General features: G+C 56.5%; 1 protein-coding gene across 3 annotated transcripts in view; it reads right to left on the reverse strand.

Annotated features, from left to right (window-relative positions):
- Positions 1-20,356, reverse strand: part of AJAP1 (adherens junctions associated protein 1) — a 142,020-nt gene that overhangs the window by 67,741 nt on the left and 53,923 nt on the right. For 2 of the 3 annotated variants that reach the window (XM_037828690.1, XM_037828688.1), the window contains exon 2: positions 11,855-12,615. In XM_037828690.1, coding sequence (XP_037684618.1) covers positions 11,855-12,611 — 757 coding nt within the window. In that variant the 5' untranslated portion in view covers positions 12,612-12,615. Of the gene's footprint in view, positions 1-11,854; positions 12,616-13,501; positions 13,564-20,356 lie in introns of those variants that run through there. The other variant, XM_037828689.1, reaches the window with a different exon arrangement.

Raw genomic sequence — 20,356 nt, forward strand, 5'->3', positions numbered from 1 at the left:
GGATGCTGAGCTCTGCACCCCACTGTGGGGGCACAGATGAGGATGGGGACATTGCCGAGGCCAGTGGAGCCAGGAGCCGTGTGTCCATTTGGGGAAGCTCGATGGCCTTCTGATGGCTTCCTTTTAATTTAGGAAAAGCCCAAACTTCTGCTCTGACCAGGACCTCCACGGGCCCCCTACCTTGTCACTACCCCTCTCTGCTTTTCCCACCACCCAGCCTCACCCCTGCCATGACTCCTGCTCGTGACACAGCACCCCAGAAGCCTCCTCACCTGGACACCCTGTTCCCCGTCAGGCCGTGCTCAAGTGCCTGCACCCCATGAGGTCTCCGTGAGCCCCAACTTAAGTCAGCCCCACTGGCCCCACCCTTCCATCTGCACCTTGGCATGTGCCCACCATCTCTGTGGGTCCCCGTTATTGTCCCCCTCGATCCCTGCCAGGGGGACACAGCTCGCCGAGGTGGAGGCCTTGTCTGTGCTGCATGTCACGGGCTTTTCCCACTTGCACCATCATCTATTCTTAGCAGTAAAATGGGGAAACACACCTGCCGTTAGGAGTGAAACACAGAATTTCCCCATGTGGTGTCTGTGTTATCTCCTCTCGTGCTCTCCACCACCAGCTCAACTTGTCCCATTTCAACGTCAGCCTTCCAACAACAGCAGCAGGGCTGGAGCATCGTCTGCAAGGGCTTTGCTTCTGCAACACCCCATTCTGTCCTGTGTCATCAATTTTCATTCTCTACTGGATCGTTGACACTGGCAGACAAGCTGACCTGAGCACACCCACGTTAAAAAATAACAGAAGATACACAAAATGACGAAAACGCTCCATAAGCCCCGCGGGACTCTGGCTGGCCTCACCTGGTCCTGCTCTTCTTCCCAGCAAAACCCGCCAAAATACTTGGCTCCGCCCACGACCTCCACCTTCTCACCTCCGGCGTTCGCTGTCACTCACTCCAGCAGGGCCCGCACCTTCGCAAGCCGCCGCTGACCTCGCGCCGACGCTCCCCATCACCCTTACCCTCGGGAGCGTCCGTGACCCTCCCTCTCCCACCCACTCCTTCCTCTTGACTGGTCCCCACCACCTCGTCCCCCCAGAACCCCAGTGGGGGCCCCTGGCCCTGCTCTCGGCCCTCCTCTCTCACTGCCCACACTCTCCCCGGACGATCGCATCCAGACTGCGGGAGGTTCCCCAGTCCCGGCTCCTCGCCCGAGCTCAGAAACCCAAGACGCTCCTGTAGGACCCCCCTTGGGAGGCCAGTAGCTGCTCAGCCTTCACACAGCCAAGCGGAGCCGCCAGCCCTCCTTCCCAAACCCACGGAGCTCCCAACGCTGCCCAGGCCGAGGGCAGCCTGTGGTTAAAGGCACAAGTTGCTCAGACCAAAACCTGAGGAGACTTTCTGGATTGTTCTCTTTCCTTCAACCCCACATCCAATCCCTCAGTAGGGATCATCAGTTCTCCCTCCAGAAATGTCCTGAATCTGACCAGGCGTCGCCGCCTCTGCACAAGCCCAGGGCACCCCTCCCCCCCCCCGGACACCGGCCGCCACGTCTTCCCTCCAGCCCCTGCCTCTGACCGTCCTGCCACAGCCTGTCCTCCGGAGGGCAGCCCGAGGTCTTGGCAGCACGTACCAGGTCCCGCCACTTCTGCTGTCCTGCCCTGACTTCCCGTTACGCGTGGAGTAAAATCCCGTCACAACTGCCGCCAAGCAGCCTCAGGACCCCCCACCCCCACCCAACTCTCTGACCCCATCCCCACCCACCCCCATTTTATGAGTCCCACCCCATTCTCTATGACCCCCCACCCCATTCTCCATGATCCCTCCCCCATTCTCCATGATCCCTCCCCCATTCTCCATGAGCTCCACCCCCCATTCTCCATGACCCCAACCCCATTCTCCATGACCCCTCCCCCATTCTCTATGAGCCCCACACCCCCTTCTCCATGACCCCACCCCCATTCTCCATGAGCCCCACCCCCCATTCTCCATGACCCCAACCCCATTCTCCATGACCCCTCCCCCATTCTCCATGAGCCCCAAAACCCCTTCTCCATGACCCACACCCCCATTCTCCATGAGCCCCACCCCCATTCTCCATGAGCCCCACCCCCATTCTCCATGACCCCCCCATTCTCCATGAGCCCCACCCCCCATTCTCCATGACCCCCACCCCCATTCTCCATGACCCCCACCCCCATTCTCCATGAGCCCCACCCCCCATTCTCCATGACCCACACCCCCTTCTCCATGACCCCCACCCCCACCTCCATGAGCCCCAACACCTATTCTACTTGAGCCCCTCCCCCATTCTCCATGAGCCCCACAACCCCTTCTCCATGACCCCCACCCCCACGAGCCCGAACACCCATTCTACATGACCCCACTCCTCATTCTCCTTGAGCCCCTCCCCAGACGCCTCTCTGGCCCCCCATTCTTCTGTCCATCTCCGTGTCTCTGCCCCCACCTTCCTCAGCTGTCGCCCTCCTGCCTCCTCTCGTTATTCTTCTCTGACTCAGGCTCAACTCCCTGCCCCTCGTCACCCCGATCCCGTCTGTGTCACATCTGTCCGTGCCCAGAGTTTCCCTATTTATGTTGGCTTGTGCCCCCATGGGAACGTGCCTGGGGCGGGGGCCCTGCTCGTGCTGCTTTCCTGAGCAAGGTCCTGGCAGACATTTCTGATGAATGAGTGAGGGAATGGATCAGGGCTCCACAGGGGACAAGGCCAACAAGTGGACAAACGACACTCTGATCCCCGCCTGTTCGTGATGCCGACTCTCGGCAACTTAATCGAAAGCTCCCCAGGCCTGTAGCCGCTGCCCGGCCCAGACCTCCTCCTTCCCGGGCCAGGAAGGACTGGGGCAGGGCGCAGGATCGGGGGATCCCCGCAGGGTCTGCAGGGGAAGGCCCTGGGGGTCCAGCCCTGAGGCAACGACTGCTCAGGCTGGGAAAGCTCCTCCGATTGTGGGGGTCGAACTGTGGCCCCTAAAGACATGCCCACCTCTTACCCCTGGAACCTGGGAGGTGGCCATATTTAGGAAGAGGGTCTTGGCAGATGAGATTGATGCTGGCCCCCGAGACGAGCTCGTGCAGGGTTATCCTGTACCCAGGACAAGAGCCCCCAAGGGATGGAAGAGGAGAAACCCACGGGGGCGGCAGGTGGAGCCAGAGACAGAGCCGGAGACGGGCATGATGTGGCCACAAGCCAAGGAGAGCCTGGGGCCACCGGAAGCTGGAAGAGGCTCCGGAGGGAGCGTGACCCCTGACACCTCGACTTCTGGCATCCGGAACAGTGGGAGAAGACATGTCCGTGGCTTCAAGCCCTGTTTGGGGTACCTTGTTACGGCAGCCCTGGAAGCTAACGCAGGGCCCAGGAATCCGATGGGGGTTAGTCACACGGGTTACCATACTCGAGTCTCAGAAGAATGACCTGGAAATCGTCGCCTGGCTTTGCCGGCAGAGAAGCCGAGGCTCTGTGAGGGGACGTGGCACAGCCGGGCACAGGCAGCTGCCAAGTGAGGGCAGCTGGGACCCGGTGAAGTCGCGGCCGGGGTGGGTGCTCTCTCCCCTGCGTGGCTGTCCAGCTTTGCCTCCACATCCATCTCGGCATCTCTGCATGGAGATCCTCCCTGGGGGATAAGCGCCCACTCCCCTGACAAACTCACATCCACACTGCCAAAGGAAACTTCCAGAAAGGGAAACTTTACTCCTCTGTTCTTGCTGATCATCACACTCTTGCAGCAGACGAGAAGACAGAGGTTTGTAATATTCACTGAACCACATCGAAAGCAAAGACCCAACACCTGGTGAGCATTTTAGACCATACGGCACGTCCATCACGCGTCCGTGTGTGATGTTAGCTGAGTCCCGGAACTGGGGCACGGATGCCGGAGGGTGGGGTGGTGGTTCCGGAGTTTCACTGGGAACGCACCTGCTGGAAAGTGGGGGACAATGGGTGATGCTTCTTCTACGGACACCCGTCCATGAGGTAGGGTGGGAGCAGGGCTTCACTCGGCTCCGGAGGGCAGGTGCCTTCTCTCCAACGTGGGGCCCTCGGGGTGATTCTGTTTGGCTCTAAGGTCCAGGCCCTCAGCCACCTGCCCTGCCTGACCCAGAACCCACCTCCGCACACCCACTGCTGTGCTCGCTGCAGCATCACTGGGATTTACACAGACAGGCAGCGAAGAGGGGAGGGCAGCCCTCTCCATCGCCTTCACTTTGTAAATGCAAAACGGAGAGGGGGAGTCTTGCCAAGGCCATTTTGCATCCGTTGTTAGAACTAAGCTCTCACATTCTCAGGGCAGTTTAGAGGTGAGGGGTAGGGGGATGAGCTCAAAGGGTTTTCTCATCCAGTCCTCCTGCTCCTTCTGGGCAAGGAGACAGAGGCCAGCCCCCAGGGCTCCGCCTGGCCTGGCTCCGGCTAGACCCCAGCCTTGCCCCCCAATCCGCTTACTGCTTCCCCCATGGCCATCGCTGCCAGCGCACAGCCCCCGAGTCCACCCCAACTCGGCTGCGTGCCCCCCTCCTGAAGGGGCCCCCCCACTTTCCTTGGCGTCTGTATCACCAGGACAGTCCCCGGACGACTGACAAAGCTGTGCTTGGTGACAGCTCCTCCTTGTCATTTCTCGCTCATGCTTTGTCCTTGCTTGTCTTACTTTTGCAAACAGCTTTCCAAACTCCTTGAAAAGAGGGCGAGGGGCCACGGTTTCCACCTCTCGGCCCCTCCCCCACCCGGGATGCAGAATTTAATGAAACTCAACCTCCAGCGGACGGTTCACTGAGCAATTGGTCAAGAAACCAGAAATTCCCAAACCGCCCCTCTTCATATAGTCAAATAAAAGTCCTAAAAATGGTTTTCTGTCTGATATTTGATTTCAGTGCTTCAACTCACTCCACCGTGAGTAGATGAAAACCGTAAATTCCATCTGTCGTATATCAAACGGATGTGGGATCCATCCAGTATTTAGCGGAATTGCACAATGCAAGGAAAGTCCAGTTCCCCGGAGATGTGTTTCATGTAATCACACAATTAAAAGGCCCCTGAGGCTCTCACTCCCCGGTCTCGCCAGAACAAACCAGAATGTCACCTTCAGAGGAGAGCTATTTCAGGGTGGGGGGTGGGTGTCAGCCGGGCCTCTTCCCACTGCAAACATCCAAACGGGGAGACAGGCAGAGGTGCCGGGCTCCCCGGGGCCTGGCAAAGGAGCCCAGGAGAGTTAGGCTCAGCAGCTCCCAGGTAGAAACTGCACTGGGGCAGTCACACAGTCCTACAAGAATTAAAGATGCTTCCCTTCCTGATGTGCTCCTAGAAGGAGAACGAGGCCCTGGGGGAAAGGAGAAGCTTACGAAGCACGAAATGCAATAAGTTGGAGCAAGGAGCAGGGTAAAGGCAAATAAAAGGAAGCCTGCGGGAGCACCAACTACAGCAGGGTGGAGGCTGGTTTTAATGAGTTGCAGCCCATTTGTCTATTTGGTGTGAACACAACTTGGATCAGCAAAAGCAGAGGGGATGTGCTCAGAGGTATCTGCCAAAAGACAAGCCGTGCCAGTCCAGAGATGCATCGGCATGCAATCCAGCCCGTGGCCACGCAGCATCACTGGTCCTCGCCCAAAGCCACATCTCACAGGAACTGCCACACCTGCTCATCAGGAAAGTCCCGATGACAACCTGAAAGACCAGCCTCGCTGGCTACTAAGTTGGGGATGTTCGGTAGAGCTTCCAACACTCATTTGTTCTTTGATGCTTTTATCCCAATGAAGCCACTCAAAACTTTGGAAGTTCATGAGTCATTTGCTTCAAATATCTTCATGTTAAGGACAGGTTCAGTTTCCTGGTAGCAAATATCCAGCAACTTAATTAAAAGAGGCTCAGCATTTAAACTGCGGTTGCAGCTTTAAATGGAAGGGAGGGATCACGTCTCCCAGTTACATCTGCTTTCTTATCTCCTGCTGCTCGGATCCTGGTATTAAGAAAATATGTCATCCTAATGAGACTTGCTCCCGAAGTGGGCCAGCCTGCTCCCCCGTCCAGGTCAGCTGACTGTCAAGGTGCAGATAAGATGACACCAGCCTGTCCCTTGTGCTTACAAAGGAACGCGCTAAAGGACACCGAAGGCCTCCTGGCAACAAGGGCAAAGCAACTTGGAAATCATCCTTGGAAATGCAAGAGTGAATTCCAATGTAAAAATTACTAGGCAGGGCCCGGGTAGCATCTGAGCCGTCGTATCCTTGAGCTGCTGAGTGTCACTGATACGTGATTGATCCAAACAAGTACAAACCTTGAATAATGATCGGGATCCAAAGGGCTTCATTACCCTTCCTTGGTAGGGCCCTTTGGAGAGAAGTGAAAATGAAAAGCTAGGACAGTGCCAGATGTGTCATGAAAGACTGGAGAATCACGGGGCCCGGGTCCAGGGTGGACAGAGGCATAGTAGCTCTAGGCAACGTTTATTGGGCACTAACTGTATGCCCAGAGCCCACGCCCAGGCATTCCCCCAGTAGGCATATTCTGTGTGTGCCAGTTTGAATGTATTGTGTCCCCCAAATGCCGTTATCTTTGTGGTCTTTTGGGACAGACGTTTTGGTGCTGGTTAGATTTGCTTGCAATGTGCCCCACCCAGCTGTGGGTGGTGACTTTGGTGGGATACTCCCATGGAGGTGTGACCCCACCCATTCAGGGTGGGCCTTGATCAGTGGAGCCATATAAAACATGCTGACTCAAAGAGACTGAATGGGGTGCAGCTGTGAGTGACATTTTGAAGAGGAGCAAGCTTGCTAGAGAAGAATGTCCTGGGAGAAAGCCATTTTGAAACCAGAACTTTGGAGCAGACGCCAGCCACGTGCCTTCCCAGCTAACACAGGTTTTCCGGACGCCATTGGCCATCTTCCGGTGAAGGTACCCGATTGCTGATGTGTTACCTTGGACGTTTTGTGGTCTTAAGACTGTAACTGTGTAGCAAAATAAACCCCCGTTTTATAAAAGCCTATCCATCTCTGGTGTTTTGCATTCCACAGCATTAGCAAACTAAGACACTGTGACTGTAACCAGTTGGCTTCAATTTCCTACCAGCTCACTTACAAGTTTTAAGATAAAAGCCCAGGAAACTACTTTGTTTTTCTCCTGGGAAACTCTGTGATTCAAGATTCAGAACACAACCAGCAAGGGAGCTGTCACAGGAGAAAGGGACCACACTGCAGGATATCCTCCTCTAAGGGACCTGAGCAAGCTTCTGACTCTTCTGACTTTTGCCTTCTGCCAGCACCCATGCGAGCCTGGGCGCAAAGCCTCGGCAAACCCGTACCAGTTGATTTTCCATCCCAGCTGGCTCCTGGAGAGCACCATCCATACCTCTGCACAGAATGCCAAGGTCATGGATGTGGCCTCGGGACCTCATCAAATGACCTCATCAAACATCCCCACAACGAAGCAATAAAGCTGGTGTCAGCAAATCTTCACAATAACAGTCATCAACATCAGCATCATCATGGTCATCATCACCGTTATCAACACTATCATCATCATTTTCATCACCACCCCACCAGCATCACCACAACCATCATCATTGTCATCATCACCACCATCATCACCATCTCAACATCACCTCCCTCATCATCATCACCAACATCATCACCATCACCATCATCACCATCATCATCATCAACTCAACATCATTACCACCATCATCACCATCATCTCAACATCATCACCAACATCACCATCATCATCATGTCAACATTGTCATCACCACCATCACCATCATCACCACCATCTCAACATAACCACCATCATCGCTTTCACCACCACCGTCATTGTCATCATCATTATCTCAACATCACCACCATCACCATCATCATCATCGCCATCATCGCCATCATCATCACCATCATCATCATCAACATCATCACCGTCATCACTGTCATCATCATCACCATCATCACCACTATCCCAGCATAACCACCATCACACCATCACCACCACCATCATCACCATCATCATCACCATCATCACCATCATCATTACCATCATCACTGTCTTCATCATCACCATCATCACCGCTATCCCAGCATAACCACCATCACCACCACCATCACCACCACCATCATCACCATCATCATCACCATCATCACCATCATCATTACCATCATCACTGTCTTCATCATCACCATCATCACCACTATCTCAACATAACCACCATCATCACCACCACCATCACCATCATCATCATCACCATCACCACTATCTCAATATAACCACCATAATCATCACCACCACCACCACCATCTTCATCACCATCATCATCAACATCATCACCATCATCACTGTCATCATCATCACCATCATCACCGCTATCTCAGCATAACCACCATCATCACCACCACCATCACCACCACCATCACCACCACCGTCATCACCATCATCACCATCATCACCATCATCATTACCATCATCACTGTCATCATCACCATCATCACTACTATCTCAATTTAACCACCATCATCACTACCACCATCACCATCATCATCACCATCATCACCATCATCATCACCACCACCTCAACATAACCACCATCACCATCACCACCACCATCATCATTGTCATTGTCATCACCATCATCATCATCATCACCATCATCATCATCATCTTAACACCAGCTAAAATTTACTGAGCAGCTGTTATGTGTCTGGCCCTAAGCATCTGGCAAGTACTATCTCATTTAATCTTTGCAGCAAAGACAAATCCTCTATTATTCCCACTGTGGCACTGAGAGGACAAGTTTCCCAAGTTGATCTAGGAAACAAGAGGTGAAGCCAGGAACTTGAAGGCAGCCAGTGGGACTCTACAGCACTAGATTAAGAGGAGATTTACCAGTTATTTCACCTGCAGGGTGATTTCTGGAGTGGGGCCCTTTGATGATCCCAGCAGGCATTCCATGGAATGGAATTCATGTCCCCAAATGATGGACTTCAAAGTCCCCAAATTACCAGCAACCTACCCCTCCCATGCCTAGCAGCGCCTGTACTACGGACACACAGAACAACGTAACAGGCCCCTTCTAAACATTTCTCTAGGAAAGCAAGACTAAAACTAACAGATCCCCAAATCCGATTCCAAAGCTCCCTCTTTGGACAGTAGGTTTTAGATTCCTAAAACTCTAATATCAGAACTCAGCATGTCCCGACAGTGACTGGGCTCAGCTGGGTGAGCTGAAAAGACACCCACGGCCCTGACAGTCTGTTCTGTCCTTGACAAGAGCCACTGTGTGCCCCAGCCAATGCCCCCACCGTGCTTGCTGGGCATAAGACATCTGTCACCCGAGGCGGACTCTCAGGTGGGCTCCTACACTCTGTGCTGAGTCATCAAATCCTCACAGCTACCGCCTAGGAGGGGCATTTCTTATCTCCCTTTTGCTGATGAAGGAAATGAGGCCAAGAGAGAAGAGAACTTTCCCTGGTCACAGAACCCCAAGCAGCTGAGTCCGGATTCAAACCCCGCAGCTCTGCAATCCCAAGGCCACCATGGCTGCCCTAAGCTCTGTCTGAGAAGAGTGAGTGGAGGTGCTCCCTCTCCACACACAGCAGGAGGCCCATGTCTACACCCGCTGACCGCCAAGGTAAGGAGGATTCCCGGGAGCCCAGGCCCTACCCCCCTACCCCTTCCACCGAGGCAGGCTTTGACAGCTGAGTTTTCCTGCCCCCCAACGTGAGAGCCCCAGGTAAGGCGACTTGTCCTCCATAGCCCAAGCAAGTGGCTCCTTTGCCCATCACCAGCCAGTTCTCCCTCATGTCTAACTTGAGTGACTCCCCAGGACTGGGGTCTAATCTGCTTCTCGGATAAAGCCATTGGTTGGGGGAATCACTTCAGCATTTCCTCTCTCCCCTTGGCCTTCGTCTTGGCTGGAAGCTGAGGTGACTGCCTGGCTGGGAGACAGGGCCTCTGGGCACCCCTTCATCCTCTTCTCTGCAGCCCAGCATCACCTTCCAGAGTTAACATTTCTTGGCATTAGAAGCAAACATCCATATTTACCCCCTTTTAATGTGTTTTGCTAAACAAATTAATCTCACTCCAGATTATATTATGAACAACCATAAATCTTTTCCAAGATAAGCATCTGTCGAGTTGGATTAGCAGCATCCAATGGACTGTGAATTAATTTGCTAAGCCTTATGATGTTGTCCCGGCGGTTTAACTTTGGTAATAACAAATGTAATTTGGAATAAATGGGAACTTGTCTATATAGTAAGGGACGTATGCAGAGGAAATGAGTGCAAAACTAAATTCTATTATGATGATGGCTGGGGAGCTCACTGAGGTACAAACAAACGCTCTGTAAGCCGCTCGGAGGTGCCTGACGTGGGGATGATGGAGCACAGGCCCCACGATGTGGATTCCAGGTGGGGACTCCGTAGGAGACACCCACACGAAGCTTCCAAACCCTCGCCCACTGTGCTCCCAGCTCACAGGCACCCAGCCCCGGCCCCTGGCACCTGCTGAGAGCTCTGGCTCTGCCTTCCCAGGTTTGTTGTTCTCTAGAGAGGAGGAAGTCAGATGCAAAAGTGCAGGTTCCCTGGCCGGTGAGGCGAAGGGAAGTGGGACATGGGCCTGAGGGACTGATGCCACCCAGGCCTGCACACCTGTCTGACTGCTGACCATCACCTGCCGCCCAAGGGCGAGACGGACGGTGCTCTCCACCAGGACACAGGTTCCAGGAGTGGAGGTGGAGACTGCCCCTGGAATGCACAGGAAATGGCACGCGGGGCAACTAAGCTTCAAATTCCAAAAATGACCTGTGGGGCCAGAGCAGCCCAGATCCCCAAGGGTGCAGGCAGGCTGCACGTCACCCCGTCCCTCTGTGCTTATGCCCTGAGGTTTGCATCTTATTTGAGGAAGTTGGCAGGTCCTGCTGTTTGTTTGGAACATGCAAGCACAGACTAATGTGTGGACGTCTCAGATGTTAGGGTGCTGGGGCCGCCGCTCGCTAAGGGGCCAGCGGAGCTGCACACAGACATGGGGTCTGAGCTTGCCCGAGGGTGACCTGAAGGCTTTCCCACTCCAATGGCCAAGGGTTTAAGGACATGCTTAGCCTAGGCAATTTTCAGGGGCTACTCCCGTTGAAGCAATTGGGGAACAAGGTACAGCAGCAAAAATGAAAAAGACAACTACACAGACGCAGGTATCTCACAGCCAAGGAATCGTCATTGGCCCCAGGCAGCTGGAATAACAGCAGCCACAGAGAAAAGCCATTTGCTCTGTCTCCATCCTCCAAACACTCCAGGGAAAGTGACTCCCCGACCTTAGTCACGGCTTCCAGAGCGTCCGTTACCATCACGGGGCATTCCTCCTTTGACCCGGACTTGGCCTTTCCTGCTACTTAAGGCCATTCCTAATGGGAAGCCTAGGTCAACTGGACAGTCACCCCACCCACTACGGGCCCAGGTGCTCTGAAAGTTCTGGAAGCATCCACATGGCCTTGTTAACTCTATCCTGAGATGTGTCCACATCTCGCTGCCCGGACCAGCCCCGGAGACAAAGTTCTGGCTCAGGGCACGCTGGGTTCTGCAGTCCCAGACGGAGGTGCAGCAGATGCTAAGGGAAGGTCCCCACTCTCCCTCCCACCAGCCAGGGCAGCCCGGCCCCTCCCTCGGGGCACTGCTCGCACCTGCCGGTGTACGTGAGTGTGCAAGCTCACAGACACCCAGCCCCTCCGTCCCCCCTGCCGAGGTCCTGCACCCCAAATCCTGGTCTCTTGCTTTTGTTTTAGACCCTGCCCCTGAGAAACGCAGAGTCACCCAAAGAAGCTCCCTCCCCGAGCCACGCCGGACCCCACCAGACCCCAGCCAGAAGAGAGGCGGCAGTACCTGAGGTGTCCCCAGGGATCCTCGGGGCCTTGGGGTCTTTCCCGCTGCTGCTGGGGCTGGTGGAGGGCTCCGCTGTGCTGACCCCCGCCGGAACCCTGCTCCTGGGGCCCGGGGCCTCCGTGGAACCCCTAGTCTGCAGGGCCACGGGGGCGGTGGTGGCGACGGCGGTGGTGGAGCTGGCAGTGGCCAACGTCGTCTTCCGGGTTTGCAGGACGGAGACCGTGGTGGGGCCGTAGAGCCCCGGGAAGGTGTGGGGCTCCAGCCCCTCCTCCTCCCCCGTGGGCCCCCAGGCAATGAACTCCGTCTCGGTGGTGGGCCGGCCGCCCCGGAAGTCAAACACGTTGGGCCCACGGCCCTGCAGCTGCCGCCGCCCCCTCCGCAGGCTCGGGGGGTCCGTGGGCCCGCTGCCCACCGAGGACAAGGATGAGGGCCAGGAGGCGAGCGAGGGGCTGGGCGTGGCAGTGGCCGGCTGGTCCCGGGATCTGCGCGCCCTCCTGGCCCGGGGGGCCTGCACCTGCCCGTGCAGCCGCTCCACGCGGGGCGGCCGGGGGCTCCACGGGGGCGCCGGGAGGCGGGAGGACTGTCCATTCCTCAAGCTCCACGCGCGCGGGGTCCGGTGCGGCAGCCGCGGCAGGAGCCGGAACTCGGGGCCGGGGCCGAGGGACTGGCACGCGGGGAGATCCATGGCGAGCTGGAACATGGCTATAAGTACCCAAACACGGCTTCCGATGGCGCAGCCCGGCCAGTGGATGGACATCGACCTGCACAGAAGCGAGAGAAGAGTCGTCAGCGGGGACCAGCGGGGGGCAACCTGGGGGACCACCTTCCCCTCCCAGTCCCACCACACAGAAACTCTTTTCTCGTCATAAAAGCGAACCCTGACATCTAAAGGGAAACGAACCACTTCACTGCTTCTCTTCCAAGGCTACTCAAGGGCCGTCGTTTAATCAGCACCTGCAAAGAGCAGTGCTCAGTGCACGTGTTCATCGAGAGCTGTTTCCCCAGCACCCCCAGGCCTGGAGCCTCATTTATTCTTGATTCTCAAGCAGCCCATCGCATGAGAGGGAAAACTGAGTCTTGTAAATTCCCCGACCATTAGCCCTGACAAAGTAACCCTAAGGATATGCCCAAGTCCCTGCCCTTCCACCCATAATAAAACCCAGAAGGACGTCGGTAAGCAAATGGCAGAGCTGGGAACACCCTCCGGCTCTGGCTGCCAGGCCAGGCCCTTCTCTCTGCAGAACAGAGGCTCCTCGACTTGGTGGAAGGATCCAGGCGCGTCCTCCAGCTTTCCCGAGGCTTGGACGGGACACAGCATCTCAGACCCTCAGGGTGACTGTGCATCGGGGAAAGGCCTTTGCGAGCACTCACTCTCTGGTGGGCATTTTGCACACAGAGCCGGCGTCCCTCGCCTGCACGCATCGGAGCTGAACGTGCACACCCTCAAGCAGGCTTGCCGCAGCTCATGCCCTGCACGGAAGCTTCCTATTCAGGCCTCCTCCGGACTCCACCGGGGGACGCGGGATCACCGTATGTGGGCCGCAAGGGGACTAGTGTGCCCACTGCATTCAGGCGCTGGCCCTGCTCACAGCTGCGTGCCCACCATGTATCTGCAGCACAGATGCCCTTCAAAGCCCCTTCACCCACCTCCTCAGCTCCCCGGAAGGCTGCGGAAAGGGCGAGGCCGGCTCACCCCAGCCCGGGCTGAGCTGCAGGAGCGCAGGGCTGATGCCAGGATGTGGGTGTCCGGGGCCTCCGGGCAGTGAGGGTCCAGAGCAGCCAGGGGCTGGGAGCCACCGCAACCCTAAGCCCAGCAGAGAGGCCAGCGGGGGGTGGGGACGCCAGGCCCAGGTCCCCTCATAGATGATGAGGGCTGATTCGAACGCCGCTCACAGTCAGCGCCAGCCACCAACTCCGACGGAAAGTGAGAAGGAATCTGGGACAAAGGATCCCTGGGGAGCAGGGGGTTCAGCAGCCCCCAGGGCCAGGCTGGCTGCTCCGAGGCAGGGCCACGGAGGCCACGGGGCAGGGACACTGGGCTGTAGGAGGCTTTGCGTGGTTCTAAAAATGAATAAATCGTAGTGTGTGCATGAGAGTGTGTGCAGCTGTGTGAATGTGTGTGGGAATGCGTGTGCTGTGAGGGAGGCCTGTGTCAGCACGTCTGTGTGCATCACTGTGTGTTTGCGTCAGTGAGTCCGTGTCTATGTATGTCAGTATGTCTGTGTGTTCATGTCTGCGTGTGTCTCACTGTCTGTGTGAGACTGAGTGTGTACATGTGTGTGTCAGTGTGCACGTGAGTCTCAGTGCGTGTCTGTGTGTCCATGCAAAGCTGTGCATGTTAGTGTGTCTGTGAGACTGTGCGTGTGCATGTGTGTCAGTGTATCTGTGTGTCCACATGAGATACCATATGTGCACGTGTCAGTGTGTGTGTGTCCATGTGAGAAACTGTGTGCACATGTTTGCCAGGGTGACTGTGTATGTCCATGTGAGAGACCACGTGTGCACTTGTGTCGGTGTGTCAGTGGGTGCCCGTGTGAGAGACCACATGTGCATGTGTGTTGGTGTATCTCTGTGTGTCCGTGTGAGAGACCACGTGTGCACATGTCGGTGTGTCTGTGTGTGTGTGAGACCATGTGTGCATGTGTTGGTATGTCTCTGTGAAACTGTGCATGTGCACAAGTGTGTCAGTGTGTCTGTGTGAGAGACCACGTGTGCACGTGTCAGTGTGTCTGTGCATGTCTGTGTGAGAGACCGTGTGTGCATGTGTTGGTGTGTCTGTGTGTCCATGTGAGAGAAGAGTGCAATGAGTGTGTCTGTGTGTCTGTGTGTGCCCATGTGAGAGACCACGTGTGCCCGTGTGTCGGTGTGTGTGCCCCTCCTGGCCCCGCATTTAAACCCGCGCCAGGGCTGACTCTGTCCTCGCTGGTCCTGGGAACGTGCTACCCTCTGTGGGTCACCAGGGTGCAGAGAGAAAGGGCTCATCTTCGCGAGAGCAAATGCCCCAAAGAGGACCAGCGCCTGATCATAAAGCCCCGTTTTTAAATCAGGACACAAGTGCTTTGCTGCAGAAGTGAGGGATCCCCCCTCATGCCAAGCTGCTGCGGGCATCCTGCCAGCACATCCAAGCCTGGCGCCCACCCGGGCCCCGGTACTGGCTCTGTGTGAGAAGCCCCCACGCGAGGGCAGTACCTGTGCACCTGGGGGCAGCCTGGGGACCGAGATGCCTTTAGGACCCTCAGGTCTCCCGTGAGAACTGGAGGACCCACCAGCCTGCACATCTGGGTGGGAGTCTGCCTCCTGGGAAAGGAGTCACTGCTCCTGGGAGGGCCGGGCCACGGCCACGGGCACTAAGAGGCACCAGTGGGCAGGGCTGAGCAGGATCAGGGGTCCGGTGAGCTGCCTGCCTCCTGGGCACTCTGAGAAACACGGCCCAGGAAATTAAATGCGCAGCCCCCAAGCCTGAGCCAGCCTGCCCCGGCATAACTTCACGCACAGGATATTTCTGCAAATTTTCACCAATCGTGAGCTGTAATTGGTTACCATGGAAACCCCTCATTTCCACGTCACCCAGCTGTTATGCAGAAAAGCCAACCCATGGCAACTGTGGGGAGAGTGCGATTTGTTTTCCCTTTTTAGAGTCCGGTTTCCTCCTTCCTAAGGTGACGGCTTTGCTCACGGAGGGGAGGCCTTGGCCCACCCAGCAGCCAGCAATCGGAGGCCAAGGAGGCTGGGGTCTCCTACTAGGGAGGGCAAGGCCAATCCCGTGGCCTGCGAGGTCCCCCCATTGGGCTCCCCAGAGGGCTCCAAGGCCCCGGACCCTCTGCTTCGCCAGCCTGTGGTGCCATCAGGGCCCGCCTGGGTCCTGGGAGTCTGTAGACTGCCCGGCGTGAGTGGGGCTGCATCGCCGAGGAGCAGGACCCCAGACCGTCTTCTCTCTGACTGCTCTGCAGGCCGGGCAACCGCCTGCACTGCTCTCATCCCCGGGACGGCCTGTGGGGTGTCAGCCATTTCCCCGAGACAGCAGACCCCATCTATCCGCAGAAGGGGGACCCTGGCTGCCCACGGAGCCCGCTGACCATCAGGGCCTGTTAGGAGCATGCCCACCCTCGTCACCCCCAAGGGGGCTGGGAGCAGAAGGACAGACCGCTCCAAGCACTGGCGAGGCAGGGGGCAGGCAGACCCCCATACACGGCTGGGGGGAACGTCAAGCCATGCAGCTGCTTTGGGCAGGAGCCTGGCCATTCCTCAAAAGGTCAGACAGAGTTTCCCCACGGCCCAGCAATTCCTCTCCCAGACACACACCACGGGGACCGAGGACACGGCCTCAGGGAAACCTGGCATGAACGGCTTCTCGGCCGCACTATTCGCGGTCACCAAAGGGCAAGCAGCCCACACGCCCGTCACCTCACAAACAGCTAAGCAGGTGCTGCCCCCTCACCACAGCACCCTCTTCAAGCATAAACAGCACCCCCGCCACGGCGTGGGGGACCCTTGGAAACCTGGTAGCAAGTGAAAGAAGCCAGGCACAAGACGCCACACATTGCATGATTACATCTACACGAAATGACCCCAGGAGGCTAATCCATAGGGTCTGAGAGCTCGGTGGCTGCCAGGGGCTGGGGGGACAGGAAATGGGGAGCAGCCGAGAGTGGGCGGGGGGTTCCTTTACGGGGTGACGGAAATGTCCTTAAGTTAGAGGGTGGTGATGGCCGCACAGCCCTGCAGATAAACCAAAACCCACAGAATCGTACACTTTTAAAAGGGTGAAACTGGTGGTATGTCTGCGTAAAGGTAGCATTTTACCTCAAAAATAAAAGAGACCGTGCCAGAGAGTGGATGTGCGCAAGGATGGCAAGGGGCCCGGTCTGGGGGTGCACGGCATGGCAGCCTCACCATGGACCTCGGCGCTGGCTGGTGGGACAGAGGAGCCGGAGCCGGAGGCCCGGGCCAGCCCTGTCCCAGCGGCAGGGACACTGCAGAGCACACAGTCACCAACTTCTCAGATCCACCCGCAGTCCCAGCTGGGGGTCCCTGGGAGAGAGCTGCGGCCCTGGCTGGACCGTGGGGTCACCTGCCCCCCACACCCAGCCACGGACGGGCCAGGAGGGCTTGCTCCGGGATCCGGCCTCGCTGCCCTCCCCCAACCCCATGGCTTTCACATCGGGAGATCTTGCTCCACCCCATTTTATTGCCCAGTTTGCAGCTTTCTTGCTTCTCTCTCAAATTTTCATTGAAATCTTTTCCCAAGATCAATTTAATAAGATTCAGTGAATTGAGATTCAATTCGTTATCTTCTGCACATTTTCTTCCCAGGAAAAAAAAAAAAAAAATCAACTGTCAATTAAGGAAGACAAAGACACGTCTTCGACTTAAGGCTGCACCTTCCCCTGGGTGGGGGTTTGCAGGATTTGCCTCCTTTCGGCAGCTGGCATCTGACTCGCTGGATCACCCGGGGAGATGAAAATCACAACCGGGATGGAAGATTCCACATGAGCCTGGGCCATGGGAAGTTTGGGAAGGATCTCGGGGTGCACCCAGCCTGCACAAGGGCTGGGCAGGCACCCCCAGAGCACAGGGCGGCCTGGGGGACTGGGGAGGAAGCCCCCAGAGGTTCTCCTGGAGTGTCAGTCCGCGGCTCATGGACGGGGCACCGTGGGAAAGACTGCAGGTGATGGAGAAACTAGCCTGAGCTCAGGCTGGTTCCTTCTTATGCCCAAGACCCAGTTTCCCATCAGTCCTGTGGGATGCTGCAGCAGGTGGGCCGAGGGGTTCCTTCCCCCCTTTCAAGGAGACCCCACCGTTTATGATAAATAATTCGGAAGCTGCAGCCAGAAATGATTCAGAAGAAACAGGTGGAGCATACTTATTGTAGGCACAGTTGGGTTTGGAGTCTCTCTGCCGTCCCCTGAGGGGAAGGGCCACCCACGTGCAGCCCAGGGACCCAGGGAAGCCCCTGCTAGGGCCACCCCCACCCCCCCAATCAGATGCTCACTAACCTCCGCCCCACCTGTCTTGACCAGGTTGTTTAGATAAACATCTTATTTTAGAATGGATTATGATTTATAGAAAAGTTGCAGAGAGAGCCCAGGGAGAGCCACGTGCCCTGACTCTGGCTTCCCCCAGTGCTCGCACTCCTTCCCTGGGGCACATCTGTCATCTCTAAGGAGACCTCAGCACACGGCTCAGCTGGACACCGCAGCCTCTTCAGGCTTCTCCGTCCCAGGAGCCCGTCCAGGGCCCACACTGCATTCAGCCACATCTCCTGAGGCTCCTCTGAGTTCAGGGGACTTCTTGGCTTTCCCAGTTTGGGGGTGACCTTCACGGGCCTAGTGTTTTGTAGAGTGTCCCTCCATTGGGATTGGTCTGATGTTTTCCTCCGGGTTAGAGGGGTTGAGGGTTTGGGGAGGCAGACGCAGAGGGAACGTGTCCTTCTCGTCTCATCACGTCTGCAGTCCATGCTGTCCACGTTGACCTTCCACAGTTGATGTTGACCTTGACCTCCGGCTGAGGTCATGCTGGTGAGGTTTCTCCAGGTATGGTTGCTTCCAGCCCTTTCCATTCTCTGCTCCTCAGAAGCAGCTCCCAAGCACTGCCCACTTGGGGGGCCTGCTGTGCGTTTTTGGTGTCTCCCAAAAAAAAGACATTTCAAGTCCTGTGTCTGTGACCTTATTTGGAAACAGGGTCAGGCTGGAGGAGGGCAGGCCCTAACCCTAGAGGAAGGAGCAGTTTGGATGGAGACAGACAGACCCACAGGAAACGGCCACGTGAGGATGGAAGCAGAGGCTGGAGAGTGGCGTCTGCAAGCGGAGGACACCCTGAACCTCCAGAAGCCGGAAGAGGTGACAAAGGATCCGCCACTGAGCCTTGGAGGGAGAGCGGCTGCCGAGGCTGTGATTTGTAGAATGGGGTCCAAAAGGACCCCTGAGCCCCAGGACCGAGAGAAAAATCAACGTCTGTGGTCTAAAACCATGATCAGCTACGGCAGCTCTAGAAAACCAAGCCAACACCCTACTTTTTTTAAACTCTTCAAAACCCACATGCCTGATGGCCGGGGCAGGACTGATGGGGGGCACAGGGCGGATCTAAAGAAGCAGTGGGTGCAAACAGAATTGACGGTGGCTAAAGGGGCAATATTTTCCCTTACCTTAAAACCTACATTCAGTTTGCAAAGGGCTTCCAGGCTTTGGCGAGCATGGCGGGAGTCTGGGGGGCAGAAGCCTGGGCCTCCAGCCCTCAAGGAGCGGCAGAGACCTGGGCCTGACTGTGGTTTCCCCCCAGGAAGCTAGAAGGAGGTAGAGAGTGCTGGAAATATGTTCTCTGGGCACGAATGGGTCATCCTCCTCCTGAAACACTCCAGCTTGTTCTGGTCTTTGCAAAAACAAAGAGCCCAAGGGGCTGTAGCTGGGGGTCAGATAAGCTGCTGGGGGGGGCCCTGGTGACACACTCAACCCCTGACTCTCCAGGCGTGGGCTTTCTCGCCATCCTGTCCTCTTCCTGACAAGAACATGCATTCTATTAGGAAGGAAAATTTGATTTTGGGTGGGAAGTGAGCCCTTGGTGCCTGGTGTGGACATGGACCAATTGTCCCTAAGTTCTCTCCAGTTCCATGTTGTTCCAAGTCCCCTGATGCCACAGAGATGCCACCTTCCAAAGCCAGCGCCTTCCAGACTTTTCCCTCTGACCCTTGAAGGTGAGGACGAGCTCAGGGGGCCCCCTCTGACCCCTGCCCCCTTCGGAACACACTAAGATGGCGCAAGGTGGCCTCCTGCTCGATTTCCAGAGCAGAGACCCACCACCCCACGCGGGGAGCACTGCTGCCTTCCAGCCCCCATCCCTCAGCCTTGGCTCAGGAGGGGAGCACCCACTTCCTTCTGGAAAGCAGTCACTGGTTCAATTTTCCTAATGAAAAAAAATTAGGCCATGATTCACTTTCACGGCATCCCCAGCCTGATGTCACGTAATGGCCTGTCAGACGCTCCTCGCTCTCCCTCGTGATTTAATGCGATTACAAACGCCCCTCCCTTTCAAGAAAGGAGCTCTGGGTTGCATAGAAGGTTTTCATCTTCAATGGCCCCCATGAATGTCGGATGTGCACACAATGTTTGACTCTAGAAAGAACAGCGTGTGAATGATTCATTTGCGTTGCGTAGAAAGCTCCAGAATGATAAGTAAGGCTTTCCGAACCACTGTCTAGAGTCTCTGGCATTTGGGTCACCCTAGGGTTTTGGGGCTTTCCTTGGCACCCCTTCCCCACGACAGCGGTCGAGACCCAGACAGCTTCTTGCCAGCCACAGGAGGGGGCTCAGAGCCTGGGGTGGTCCCTTATCTGCAGAGAGAAGCACTAGAAGATGCCTCCCACCAACCCAGCATCATCCTGCCTGCTTAGGACCAGCCAGGGGCCGGCTCCGGTGGGGAGGAGACACCTGCTGGGACGTGGCCCCTGCTGCTGGGATGGGAGCACACTCGAACTCGGCCCACCCACCTGCCCCACCTGTGATCACC

The sequence above is a fragment of the Choloepus didactylus genome, chromosome 2 (genome assembly GCF_015220235.1).
Source record: "Choloepus didactylus isolate mChoDid1 chromosome 2, mChoDid1.pri, whole genome shotgun sequence".
NCBI classification, from domain to species: Eukaryota; Metazoa; Chordata; class Mammalia; order Pilosa; family Megalonychidae; genus Choloepus; species Choloepus didactylus.